General features: G+C 37.6%; 1 protein-coding gene across 3 annotated transcripts in view; it reads right to left on the reverse strand.

The window, feature by feature from the left end:
- srebf2.S (sterol regulatory element binding transcription factor 2 S homeolog) overlaps positions 1–14,905 on the reverse strand; it is a 36,544-nt gene that overhangs the window by 15,383 nt on the left and 6,256 nt on the right. For all 3 annotated transcript variants that reach the window (XM_041561647.1, XM_018261236.2, XM_041561646.1), the window contains 6 exons: positions 5,528–5,896; positions 3,549–3,727; positions 3,323–3,463; positions 1,395–1,616; positions 742–856; positions 423–604 (listed from right to left, as the gene is read on the reverse strand). In XM_041561647.1, the coding sequence (XP_041417581.1) occupies positions 423–604; positions 742–856; positions 1,395–1,616; positions 3,323–3,463; positions 3,549–3,727; positions 5,528–5,896 (1,208 nt within the window). The remainder of the gene's footprint in view (positions 1–422; positions 605–741; positions 857–1,394; positions 1,617–3,322; positions 3,464–3,548; positions 3,728–5,527; positions 5,897–14,905) is intronic.

The raw sequence follows: 14,905 nt of genomic DNA on the forward strand, positions 1-14,905 counted from the left end.
CACAATGGACAGAAGGCTACAGACCTTCCAGTTTGGAAAACAATTCTAAAGGGCAGTGGTTGCCAAACTCTGGGATGCCACCTCCCTAGGGTACCCAAACCCATCACTTCAGGGACTAGGCATGAAGGCTAGTTTGGGTGATGTTTGTGAAGAATGTGTAGTTGATACTGCAGGAAGCCCAACCAGAAAATGTATATTTGGGGTTAACTCTTATTTGCTGCTCTGCATTAGATTTGATGTTTGTGTATATATATATATATATATATATATATATATATATATATATATATATATATATATATATATATATATATATTTATTATACGGTATGTGTTTAAAACTTATTTTGAGTTGAGGGCCTTGGCCAAAAGGTGTCAACCAAAAATGTTACAATTCTTCCTGTAGAGCATAAGAAAGCTAACCTTTTCATCATCTAACAAAGGGCTCCCTGGTTCAGAATCCACAGAATATGGAGAGAACACAGCCGGGGAACCAGAATCAGATGCTGGAGGAGACATCATCAAGATGTTTTGATTGAATTCATCCATTCTCATTCCAATACTTGTATCCACCAGACTGCTAAGATCAATACCTTTTAAGTATTCTGCAAGAGAAACATTAGACAAGTCTTTAAGTAACTCATTCCTACATCTATGCTTTAAGCATGTTTCATTAAAATCATTACTCTGTTATGACCCTGAAGAATCCAGGGACATAAAATCAAGTCGCTCCCATACTCACTGTTTTTCTGATTGGCTAGTTTTAAAGCCATGTTTTCCTGGCGCAGTTTCTGGTTGACTTGTTGCAAGTATTTTATATAATCAATGGCCTTCTTCAGGATTCCTGATTTGTGCATCTGATAATGCAACAATAAACAAACAATAAAATACTTTTTAAAGGACAATAGATGGTAAAATTAAATTACCAACATATCTGCTCATTCATAAAATGAGGAATAGATGAATCCAAAATTACCTTCCCTTCTGGTTTTATCTCACACTGCTGACTATATGCTGGCCTTTACATTTACCTCTGACCACCAGCCCATAAACTGAGGCCCACTGAGGCTGGTGGTCAGAGGTAAATGTAAAGGGCGGCATTTAGTCAGCAGTGTGAGATTCACCATCCATGGCTAGTTTCAATAAACGGTAATTATTTTGAAAGCAATCAATGAACTCTAAACCTATACTACAAAAGGCTTTTTGCATATGGAATAAAATTAAACTCAAACATTTAAGGCTGGGACCAAATGGCAACCGTGTTATTGAACCCAAAAATTAAATATAATAAATTAAGTATAAGAATTTACTTTCTGTGCCGAGTATGCAGGTCTAAATTTCTGTATACATATGAGAAATCCAGTATAAGTCACATAAAAATGCACTAACACTAACCTTAGCATCTGTGCCCATGACCAAATCCTTCAGCTCGATAATTTTGTCGTTGATAGATGAACGATACCTTTTCTCTATTATGTTGTGTGTTGTTCTCCTCTCGCCTTCCTTGGGTACCTCTGGTTGCTTAAGACTTCCTGGTACTTGTTCTATGGCCATTCTTTCTTGTCCCATCATTACTGGCATTGTGGTAAGAAAAGCCCCATTGCTGCCCATAAGGGTCTATTAAAAGTACAGGTACAGTTCTTGATAATTATAATAATGCTCTCTTTCTTTCAACAATGACATTGCAAAGCAAGACAAGGACAGATAAATGCAAAATACACAGCAAACAACCCTTTATATGTCTTCTCACTTATATTAATAGGTCAGTGTGGATGTAAAATATAGATTTGCTGTTAACAGGCAACTTGCAACTCACACAAGTTGAATGATATCTGCCTTCACTTTTGATAACATATAAAAAGTTTTTTCTTCCAATTATTATGTAATCAGCATCCTCATTCCTGTAACTAAAAACAAACCATGTGTGGCTGTACTATGACTCAAACCTTCACCTCTGAGTTACTGATAACAAGTCAAGGTAGTTCATGAAATCATTAATAGATTCTATGATCAGTTTGTGCTTAGCAGAGCCTAGATTTTATGAAAAATAATTGCACTAGCATATTCACCTGATGCTTTTGGATTTTTGGGTATATAAAAGCAGGAAAAATGCAAACACACACCACAAGCACACCCTAGACTGCAGGCAGACCCCATACTGCAAAACTACTGTAATGTACTAAGATATTGCTCAGGTTTAAAGGTACTACAATCAAAGAACAATGTTTCCATTAACAAATGAACTCTAATCCATTTTTAAGAATATCTGCTATCTGCATTTATCAAAAAGATGATAATTTTCTGCAGGGCCGGAATAAAGTTTCAATCAACATTTTAACCAATGATCCAGTGGTTTGACTGGCATAATAACTGGAATAAGCTCCCTTAGCACATTTTTTGTTTGGTCTCTTATGGTTTCATTCTTGAAAGAAGGGCCACAAGAACTATCACGGAAATGAAAATGTAATATAAGATTTAGCATCTTGAAATAAGAAACTGTCTAAATACAATCAATTACAAATTCTGCATTGTTTCTGAAATAACCAAGTTTATCTTTACTATATCCCATCAGCATCTGTTTCTCTTCATTCTGTCTTCTTGCAGGAGTTGGGTGTCAGATATTCATTAACAGTTAGATCCAATATATCTTATAGGGGAAGAAGATGTATTATAGCTCACTCTATTAAAATCACTAGACATCATGTCTCTCTACATGCAGAATTTGTGCAAAAGGCAGTTATTTTGTTAGATTTTGTTTGTACTGGAATCAGTTATTTGAGTGAGCTCAAATTCATCTGCTAGGAAAGGAAGCCCCCCTATAAGATTTATTGGATCTAACTGTCAATGAATATCTGACACCCAACTCCTGAATGGAGAGAAACAGATGCTGAGAGAGGGATAGTGAAGATAAACTTGATTATTTCAGAAACAATGCAGAATTTTCAATTGATTGTGTTTAAAAAGTTTCCTATTTCAGTATGATGACGCTTATATTCAGTTTTCATTTTCACGATAGTTCCCTTTTAAGACTGATTTTAGTATGTACGGATATTAAAATCTAGCACACACATCCTGCTGTAATAAGCACGTTTATGCAAATTTGTTTTTAGAGGTTAGCTTGGTTGTTGAGTACTGAGTGAAATGTTATAATTATTAAATATTACAGTTTATCATTTACTTTAATGACAGAATCCAAACTAATTGAATGCTGGATACAAATTCTATATGAGTTTTACAGCCCAGTAGCACCCCAAGCTTGAAACAGTGTATAAAGATACAGAGCAATTTACACAGGTCTACATAAAAACTGTAGAAGAACTCACTTGGAGAGATGTTGTCTGTAAAGGAGCAGTAAGTGTTGTTATTGCTGGATTCTGCACAGTGGTCATCACAGGGCTGCCATCTGCTTTCACTGCAGTAAGCACCAAAGACTCTGTTTTGATTATCTGCGGCTGCACAAGCACCTGCAAAGCACACATTTATATCATGGTTACACGTGGAGATATTAAAAGCCTAAAGCACCAAGCACTATCAGTGTGATATACTTACAGGAACTTGTTGGACCTGAGGGGTAACTGTCTGAACAGTAGCTGGAGTCAGTGTTTGGATTGTACCATTAGCTGCTTGAGTCAGGACTCGTTGGGCCTGAACGGTCTGTACTTGCTGCTGAATTGTGACTGGCTGCATCTGCTGTGTTGTCATTAGACCCTGAACTGAGGGTTGAAGCACTGCAGGCAAAGCACACGGGAAAAAAAATCTGCATTTATATACTGATAATAGGTCCTCTGTAACTGAAGTGGCAAGTGTCCTTTTCAGATGTATAGAAAACAAACATGAATATAGGCATAGCTGCTAACTGCTGTCAGAGTAAAGCTGGCTATAGACGCAAATATCTGATCGCACGAATCGAGGATTCGTACGATTTTCTGACCGTGTGTGGACAGTCCTCACATTTTTCGTCCGGTGGAGATCAGTCGTTTGGTTGAAAAGACTGGTTAAAAGATTTGTTGGCTGTGGGTAATATCAATGCATGTATTGCCGATCGTACGATTTTCAGAGGGAGACTGTCACTAGCTTTGTCGGACATAGATATCGTACGATTGCCGTCAGGGGCAGAACATCGCCAGATCTGTTCTTTTGTACTTTATTTGATCGGAATGGTTAGTGGCAGGTCGGGAGATGGGGTAGTCCGATCGTACGTTGATTCGTATGATCGGATCTTTGCGTCTGTGGCCAGCTTAAGGCAACAGCTTTGGATCCTGGTATTTCAATTACTGGTACTTGGCAGTGGTGATTAAAAAGCTACAGTATGTATGTGAGAGTCTAAATGTTAATGCTAGTAGTATCAATTGATAGAGAGCTATCATTTGCCACACCAGACAACTATGGGCGACTATTGAAAACGCATTGCTGCATGTGCTTTAGCGCAGGCGACTTTTCATTGTAGCCTATGGGAAAACAGGCTGAGGCAGTTTGGGGAGATTGTCACTCAGAGGACGAGGCGATTAGTCGCCAGGTGACAAAATCTACCTGAATCTCCTTGTGTGGACTAACCCCTAATCCTAAAAATTAAATGATGTAATCTTACTAAAAGTGTTTCTCTGAGAACTGGCATTAGCAGTCTAAAACTACAAATATTACAGAAACCACTAAATTGTAATTACAACAAATAGTGTTGTGTTGGCCATTGTAGTCTAGAACACCTATGACAGTCTGCTTGTTGTGTGAACATGCCGAACGAAAAGAACCCTAGAAGTTAGAAATTCCATAGGGGGAAACTTCATTGGATGAGAGATAGAAAAAAAGGGAAACAGTAAGGAGAAAGGTGAACATCTAAAATAAGGGCAATACAATAACTGTAAAGGAGAAAGGTGAAAACAATGCATTATACAAACACAAAGCAAAAATTTGAAATATAGATGAAACAGATGGTTTAGAATAGTTTACATAAAGAGATTAAAATACACATATCATGTTATTTAAAGGAACAGTTCAGTGTAAAAATAAAACCTGGGTAAATAGATAGGTTGTGCAAAATAAAAATGTTTCTAATATAGCTAGTTAGCCAAAAATGTAATATATAAAGGCTGGAGTGACTAGATATCTTACATAACAGAACACAACTTCCTGCTTTTCAGCAGTTTTTTCAGAGTTAGTCAGTGACTTGAAGGGGGCAACATGGGACATAACTGTTAAGCAAGTTTTCAATTGATCCTCAGCATTCAGCTCAGATTCAAAAGTAACAGTTATGACCCATGTGCCCCCCCCCCTCAACTCACTGATTGGTTACTGCCTGGTAACCAATCAGTGGAAACCAAGAGAGCTGCAAAGTAGGAAGTAGTGTTCTGGCTATTATGTTAGACATCCAGTCACTCCAGCCTTTATACATTACATTTGAGCTAACTGACTATATTGGAAACATATTTTATATTGCACAGCGTATTTACCGTTTTATTTTTATACTGAACAATTCCTTTAATGTACTTTTAGAGCAATAATGAAAATAATGGTGTTAATAGGTTCCTCACCCTGAAAACTTGCAGTACCAGCATTCTGATAGATAAGTGGCTGCTGTATTATTCGGGTCTGTGGTGCGGTGCTGAAATTAGGGGTGAGCATCAGTGTCTGTTGTTGCAGCTTAGGATGAGGAGAAGTCTGAACCACTGGTCTGGGCTGGAGAAGAGGAGCACTTCTCTGGGGTGTGGCTTGTGGGGCTGCTTTTACAGGCAACATCTGAGGCTGAGGTGTTGGAGTAGTATATGGCTGCTGTATAGCCTGGTTATAAGCTTTGGGTAAGGCTGTGTCCACTGCATTATTTCCTTGATAACTCTGGCACAGCTGTTCCTCAAATAGGTCCGGAAACTCACCCACCTGATTACTGACAAACTGCAGCATTTCTAGAGAAAGAGAGTGAAAGATTAATGCTGAAAGCAGGACATTTTAAAATCCTATTTCCTATTTTAATGGTACATTAATGCGTCTTTTGCCCTCTGACTACAACTCTTAATTTTACAAGCCCTGTTGGATATGTATTGTCAATTCCAAATATTCTCAGAGAAACAGCACGTTACCTGGATCAGGAATGTCAGGTTGACAATGCAGCAGCAGCTCAAACTCATGTGAGCAGGATAGTGAAAAGGCAGTGTATACATTTACTGGTTTAGGAACCAAGGGCGTAAGACTTATTTTGTCTTTTGATGCCCTTTTTATTGCTGGTCAACTAATAAGGAAGGGCTGATGTCTTTAAAGAAAATAAAATACCCATAAATGTGAGTAACCACAATATTTGTAGCTGGATAAGTACAAATATGTACATTTTTAGAATATTATAAGCAGCATATATAACTCGAAAAATAAGACAAGAAATGCATGCTTTAGGGTAGGACTCCATGAGCGATTTTGCCGCGATCCGACAAAACGCATGCGACAAAAATAAAGTAAGTAATAGAATTGTTGCATGATGTCGCAGCGTTGATCCGACACGACTGTCGGATGCAGACGCAGCGCGGCGAAATCGCTCATGGAGTCCTACCCTTAAACAAGCATAACGCAACACAAAACTTCTTTTCACCCCACATGAGGAAGAACAAATTTTGTCCAGCTGTGTGTGTAATGCGTAATTTCACATTTGCAAAGTTTAATAGAATAACTGATTGGAACAATCAATGTGCCAGTTGGGTGGCCCGAGCTTAACCAGAATAAAATAATAAGCAAAATTAACAAATAAAAACAAAACTTATTTGTATGGTGCCTCCAACAATTTCTGCAATGATAATTCTTCCCTAAGGCTGGATTTATATGGAGCTGTTCAGCACTGAGCATGTGAATCCCGATTACATTTATTTGCACTGAAGGGCTTTTTGCTTTCTCTTACTCTCCCCGGCCCTGGCCCTGACCTTGGTGGTTACTGTATAGTAAATATTGCAAGACATGATCAGCCTTTATAAACATTTGTGATACGGAGCTTTGTTTTCTGACCAGCACACACTTACAAATGTAATCCCTAACATACATACGTGATGGGGCAGATTTATTAAGGGTCGAATTGAAATTCGAATTTTCATTTTTTTTTTATGGCCAAAACTGTAAAAACTCGACTAGGGAATTATCCAAACTCGATACGAGTTTTTTTAAAAAATTCGAACTCCATTTTCTGAGATTTATCAAACTCTGACCCTTAGTCAAATTTGAATATTCGCCTCCTGAAACCTGCGAATTGCTGTATAAGTCAATGGGAGAGGTCCAGTGAGCAATTGGGAGATGTTTGCAGCCTTCCTGACAATCGAGTTTTTTTTTCGGAGAAAAACCTCGAATCGAGTTTGTTCGAATTCGATTAGCATTTTCGACTCTGTAAAATTTGTCAGCGTTTCAGATATTCAATCTTTATAATAAATAATCGAATATTCGAATTTCGAGTAAAATCAAATTCATGTGCGTTAAAATAACTCACATGAATTCGAAATCGAATATTGATAAATGTGCTTCCCCATGTTGCAACGGTCATGGTTACAATTATGATTTAATACATTTACAGAAGTGCTTATCTTCAACACCTGGTACAACTTCTCTAAAGGTCTTACAGTTTTACTGGTAGAAACTTCAGCATTCACTGCTTGGTACATTAATATCCTTTTTAATGAATTATGATACAGGCTTTATCCTCTTGGAGATTGCTACTTATGGTCTAACTCAGTCAAATATTACATTCATTTGTTAGCCTTGAAAAAGTCTCTAAATTGGTTGTAATGGATATACAGGCATGGCATCCGTTTTCCGGAAACCCGTTATCCAGAAAGCTCCAAATTATTGAAAGACCGTCTCCCATAGACTCCATTTTATCCAAATAATCAACATTTTTTTAAGTGATTTCCTTTGATTCTGTTATAATAAAACAGCAATTGTACTTGATCCCAAATAAGATATAAGTAGTCCTTATTAGAAGCAGAACCAGTCTATTGGGTGTATTTAATGTTTACTGACTAATGAAGATCCAAATTACAGAAAGGCCCATTATCCAGAAAACCTCAGGTACGAGCAGTCTGGATGACAGGTCCCTGTACTAAAAGGACTGTTCACACATTATCATGCCCTACATCACCTTCTTCAGCTTTCTCCTACTTGGCATCTATTAAACTATACTGTTATAGTGCTACGATCCTAAGAGGGTGATTTATCAACATTCAAATTTCTTGAATGTGTTTTTTTCCACTACTCAAATCTTTTGGTGCAAATCTCCTGAATTTGAATTCTGCTTTCAACAACTCATTTGTAATATATTTATAAAAATAGCTACTGATACCAGAAATGAAACCTTTTTTTACATCATTACATTGCACATCTAAGACCCCATGTTCCTCTATGAGTAGTCTGTTAGCATTATAAACTGACAGGGACAGTCAGGTTGCCATAACAGTCAGGTTTAGGTAACAATTACTGACAAAAACAGCCCTATCAGTGAAAAAGTATCAAACTACCAGTAACTTTTAATGCATTAATGAAAAAAAATCGTGAAAAATTATGATTAGAATAGTATGATTTTTTCAGATTTTTGCCTGAAAACCACGAAATCTTCGGATTATTGCACGAAACCCAGCACAGATCAGGATATCTTCGGAACGTCTCCCATTAACTTCTACATGAACTCGGCAGGTCTGAGTTATAGTACTTTTTTTATTCATACTTTTAACACTCGGGGTGTAATAAATTAGAGGGGTTTTTTTCCACTAAAAATTCAGATTTTGGTAACCCATTTTTGAGCCCTGACACATATAGATTAGATTTTTTGTTTTTGGTGGAGGGGGGTTGATTTGGGAAAATATAGTCTGTAATTCATTTGGCAACTGGCTTCAGCAGGACAAGTAGAGATGTTGAGAAGTATATTACATGACAGAAAACAACAGCCTGTTTCACTCCCAAGCAATAACACTACGTATTTAGAATACAGCCCAATTATTGATAGAATAAATAACAGAAAATGTTTTGAGTCAGGCAGAGGTGGGTGCTGGAAAGAAATGTCACAGTCTGGCCAGTGTTTAATAAAGGTGGGTGGATCAGAGTGTTGTTGGGAAGTGCCTTTCAGAGCCAAATTTAAGTGTTTGATTGTGTCTGTCCACATAACCAGCATGCACTAAACAAACTACACCCCTAAGCAAAACATAAAGAAAACCATCTACACTAAATGAAAAGTCTTGTTTAATAGAAAAACACGTTAATAATAATGAATATTTAAACCTTACAAGCGATGAATATTTCCATCAGCATTTAGCCAGAGTGCACCGGCTCAAGCATTTTGTTCATGTCTATAACAGACTGGATGGATCAGATTTGTCTCACAACTTAATATTTGCATGCTGCATTTTCAGTCCAAACTATGCTGCCAAACCAACACTGACATTCATTACTATGGTATCATATTGGAGCTGAATGCATTTAAGATTCCCAAGCTATGAACCCAATGCAAACAACTTATGAATAGTTAACTCTGGGGATGCACCGAATCCACTATTTTGGATTCGGCCGAACAACCGAATCCTTGGCAAAAGATTCAGCCGAATACCGAATTTGCACATGCATATGCAAATTAGGGGTGGGAAGGGGAAACATTTTTTACTTCCTTGTTTTGTGACAAAAAGTTACGCCATTTCCCTTCCTGCCCCTAATTTGCATATGCAAATTAGGATTTGGATTCGGTTCTGCAGTTCAGAAGGATATGGCCGAATCCTGCTGAAAAAGGCAGAATCCTGGCCGAATCCCGAACCGAATCCTGGATTTGGTGCATCCCTAGTTAACACTACAAACAAAAATGATTTAAAAAAAACAAAAACAAAAACTTTTTCAGTTCAGTTGGTTTCAGATTGTTCAGGAGAAATAAAGACTTTTTCCAAATACTCTCTATTTTCTATGTGTGTTTTTCTAATACTGTACAATGTCATTTTTTCACCTTCTAAAGCAGCTCTGGGAGGGGGGGGTCACCAACTCTAACTGTTCTAAATTGATACACTTAGTTGATACAATAGTTGCTAATATTACACAGATGCTGCTGAGAAATGTATCAACTAATATATCAACTAAATGTAGCAAATTGTAAGTTTAGAATCTGCACCTGAATTACTGAGCTGCCAGACTGAAACACCAGAGACAGGGACAGTAAACTTTACTAGATTTTGATAATAAATGAAAAATTTAAAGTAATGGAAAAAAGTCTTTATTTCTGGTGAACATTCTGAAAACAATTAAACTATAACAAGTGTTTGGAAGGTGAACAACCCCCTTAATATATACTGCTTTATCTATCTACGTTTTGGGCAACTTTATCAGAAGCCAATTCACCTGCCTTGTTTGTTTTTGTAGTGTGATAGAATGCAGATAGAACCTTGAATACACAAATATCCAGAGCCATTCATATCATTTGCAACGGTGTCACAATAGGGAAGTAAATCAAAGAAAAAACAAAAACTTTGCTATTTGCAAAACATGTAATTTTGTACTGGAACAGAAAAGCACAGATCTAGAACGAAAAATTAAACGTCTTTTTGTCCCTTAAAAGGCAGAAAGCAAATCAGTAGGGATGGGCGAATTTAACCTGTTCTGCCAAAAATTCGCCACCGGCGAAATGTCACAGGCGCCCATTAAAGTCTATGGGGTAAATATATCAAAGAGTTAAGTTCCGCCACTAGAGTGAAATTCCGCAGGTCTCAATTCATTTCTATGGGATTTTGAAAGGCGTATTTATCAATGGGTGAAAGTGAAAGTTCACCCTTTGATAAATACGCCTATAAAAATCCCATAGAAATGAATGGAGAGTGGCGGAATTTCACTCTAGTGGTGGAACTTCACTATTAACTTCACTCTTTGATAAATATACCCCTAACGGCAGCAAAAAAATTTTGTTGCACGGCAAAATTCTTTTGACGCGTGTTTCTTTTTTATTTTGATGCTCGTCGCCATACAAGTCTATGGGCGTCATTTTTTTGGCGAAACAAGGCGAAAAAATTCGCCCATCCCTACAAATCAGTGGTGTAACTACCGGGGGAGCAGGGGGCGCGATTGGGCCAGGGCCCCCCGGCAGCTCGCTCGCAACTGACTTCTTAAGTAATTACTGGCGTTTCCGGGCGTACGGAGGGGGGCGGGGGGCCCGGCTGCACGTCCCGCCTCTAGTTACGTTACTGAAGAAAAGAGCAAACCATTCAAACCCAGTCAAGGTTTAGGAGTGTCACAAAACGTTTCTGATGGATACTAAATACAACTTTGTATAGATAAACTGTATTTTTGTAATGATAAACTGTATTTTTGGTATATCTATAGTAATAAGTCAAATCAACTGGACTTGCTGTTTTTTTATTTTTATTTTCTGACTGGTTTTCTCAATTCAGAACGAATGAGAACCTTCACAAACATGTATTTTTGGTAGTGTGACTCTTTAATTGGAGTCTCTCTAAAAATTAATATACAATCTGCAATTCTAAGCAACTTTCCATTATTAATTATAATTTAAGTGTAAATGCTTATGAAAGAAGTATCTCTGTCTGTCCATTTTCTGCATCCTTTTCCCGATTTCTGAAACAATATAGCAGAATCCAGCTAATTAAAGGGGTTGTTCACCTATAAATTAACATTTATCATGATATAAAGAGTGCTATTCTGAGACAATCTGCAGTTGGTCTTCATTTTCTTTAATTATTTAGCTTTTAGTTTAGTAGCTCCCTAAATTGGAATTTTCAGCAGCTATCTGGTTGCTAGGATCCAATTTAACCTAGCAACCAGGTATTGGTTTGAAAAAGAGACAGCAATATGAAAAGAGGATGCCTAAAATAGAAATAAGTAATAGGAAGCAACACTAACAATAAAATTGTAGCCTCATAGAGCAATATTTTTTTGGCTGCTGGGATCAGTGACCCCCCCCATTTGAAAGCTGGAAACAGGCAGAATAAAAAGACAAATAATTCAGAAACTCTATAAAATAAATAATGAAAACCAACTGCAAAGTTGCTAGTAATAGGTAATTCTATAACATACTAAAAATTAGCAAGACGTTGAACCACTCCTTTAATATACCTGAAGGAGAAGGATTTCTGCTACATTCCTTCAGGAGCCAGAACAGATACTGCTATTAACTACACTTTCAAATAACTTTAAAACCATTAGTATATTGGAAAGCTCATTTAAATTCCATTTTTATTTCATTCGGCAAATCAGTTTTAAGGCAGAAATCCCCTTTAATCCATGACTTCAGAGAGACCAAATATAGCACAGAGCAAGGCTGCAAAGATTGTCCAGCGTGGGCCAAATATCCACTATTTCATGCCTGGGGTTTAACTATAAAACAATGATTTCACCTTAAAGGTCTATGTAGATTTGGTTTGAATGTAAAAACCACTTGGAGGCAACTGTCTGACCCAAATTCCTGCAGTTTGGACAGCTCTGGCTTAAAGAGACATATAAGATATTTAAAAAAAAAAAAACCCTAATTTTGAAGGCAATGTATGGTGCTAGTTTTACTTTGTTCTAAAAAATGAATGCCCTCTTTATTGGAGCTCCCTATAGATCAAATGAGGGGAGGGTGTGTCCTAACGGTTCCTGCCAGAAACACAGTAGGAGGGGGACAGCCAATCACAGCCCTGCAGTCACACAAGCAACGACAGACTTCAGTTCCCTATCAGGTCAGCCTAGCTGCTGATTTATATAATATATAATAATATGTCTCCTTTAAGGAAAACAAAGTTTCCATGCATAACTGCACCATAGATTCTTATACTGTAACGAAACGCTGCTGAGTGAGAAGTGTGAAATATTACAGTGTACATAAGGCATTCACTATCTGTATAGTTTCCAAATAAAGCAAGAATTAACACATAGTTTCCCAAGACAGGGACCTGAAATACAAATTAGCTAGGTATTGAAATGTATTTATAATGTCAACTAAGAATGATTCAACTGAACCAGGCAGCACAGAGGCTTCGATTCATACAGACATTCCACTCGTCACAGAATGAACGTTCTGTGCACAAAATGACGTTTGTTAAAGGAAAACGGTAAAATAACACATGATAAATGGCGTGTATTTTCCTAACTATGCTATTTCTACTACAATTTACCCAGACGAATGTATGATTTTTCTATGGAGATGAAATCACTATAGCATCTAAAGAACCTGCCCCACCCCTTCAAAAGTTTTTTTCTGTAGGGGGACGAATGGTTTAAAAACAGGAAATGGGTCATCAAAGGAATAGTTTTTTGTAAGATGTATAAAAAAAAAGAAATCATCATCATTCATTTATATAGCGCCAGCAAGTTACACAATATAAAGAGGAGTCTTGGAATATATTATGTAAGTGTTAATGATGTGAAAATTTCTTCTCTGAATTTCTTTTATCTTTAACACCTACTGGTGGGGGTGGAAGATACTAATGTTAAAAGTTGTACAGATAAATTCCTACAATTGTGAGAAGCATGCGAGTATTACAATTAAAGAAGTCATGCCCTATTTGCTTTTTAACAAAAAAAAAAAACTACCTGCCCCCAGGTTACAGAAAAGTTACCAGATTATTTGAAAAATCAGGCATACTACTAATAAGGGCAGCCATTCAAAGCTGAGAAAGGAGAAAAGAATCAGAATTTATCTGTTATCTATTGTGTATCCTGTACTTGAATGGCTGCCCATGGCTACACAGCAGCTTGTTTATATAAACTATAGTTGTGCTTCTGAAGCAAATACACCAGTTTTACCAGTGCAAGGTAACACTACATTATCTATTCATTCCTTTAAAACCCCTCCATTTTTTGGTGTTACTGTCAGGGCTGGAACTAGGGGTAGGCAGAAGAGGCAGCTGCCTAGGGCGCAACGATTGAGGGGCGCTGAGCAGCTGCCTCTTCTGCCTACCTCTAGACCGGACGCACCTTATAGCCAGCTTGCCCGCTCCCCTTTCCATCATGCATGCAACGTCAATGTGCACACACGCGTGTGACGTCACTGCGCATAAAATGTTACAGCCCATACGCGCGCAGCCACAGAAGAAGGAGTCGGCGAGTGTCGCCGCGCCACCGATCCACAGGAGAAGAAGGGGGCGAGCTGGCCGGCTGGGTTGAAAATTTCACATGTTCATTTATATATTACCAACATCAGTGAGGGCCAGCAAATAATGAATCAAATTGCAATAGCTACCCTTTGACAGAGAATGCTACATAGAGGTGAAGCTGCTGAGAAATGTATCAACTATTAACAAATATATAAAAATGGAACTGTTTATATAATCAGTGATCTGGCTCATGGAGCTACTACTGGAAACAAACAGATTGAAAATATTACATTTTTGCTAAATAAATAACTCAAACATGTGTAACTTTCCTTTAAGCCTATGTCTTTACTTAATTTTTTCAGTGAATCCTCTATTATCACTTATAACAATTGTGGTCTACTTCACATCACCAGTAAATGTCATTAGGTTTTAGATGCAACTTATCTGGCTCAAGCAGTGATGGAGAGGAAAAACAAAAGGGTGGGCTGGTTATTGGATTCTTGGCAACCCAAATACACAAGTCAGCTGTATTGTTTTTGGGAAATAATGACAAGACAATAATGAATGACAGGTGATGTTAATAAAGGTCAAGTCACAGAAAAGCAGAACCATTTCCTACAAATAAAATCTACTTGGAGAATAAAGTGTACGGCTGCACATAAGGAGAAGGCAACTGCTCAGACATGGACATAGTTTAGCAGCCACTGGCTGGCCATCCTGGTTCTACTGGGCACTACTGGGACTGTTCTATTAATTATACGTTACATATGCCCCTGCCATCACTGTGTCAGTGTTGTAAATGCACAGTTGTCATGTTGTGCCTTGTGTGTGTTCTACATAGGTGTGCATCAACTTCATTACTTAAAATGAATCACAGCCACAAACCTTGTC

Source organism: Xenopus laevis, chromosome 4S (assembly GCF_017654675.1).
Source record: "Xenopus laevis strain J_2021 chromosome 4S, Xenopus_laevis_v10.1, whole genome shotgun sequence".
Taxonomy (NCBI): domain Eukaryota; kingdom Metazoa; phylum Chordata; class Amphibia; order Anura; family Pipidae; genus Xenopus; species Xenopus laevis.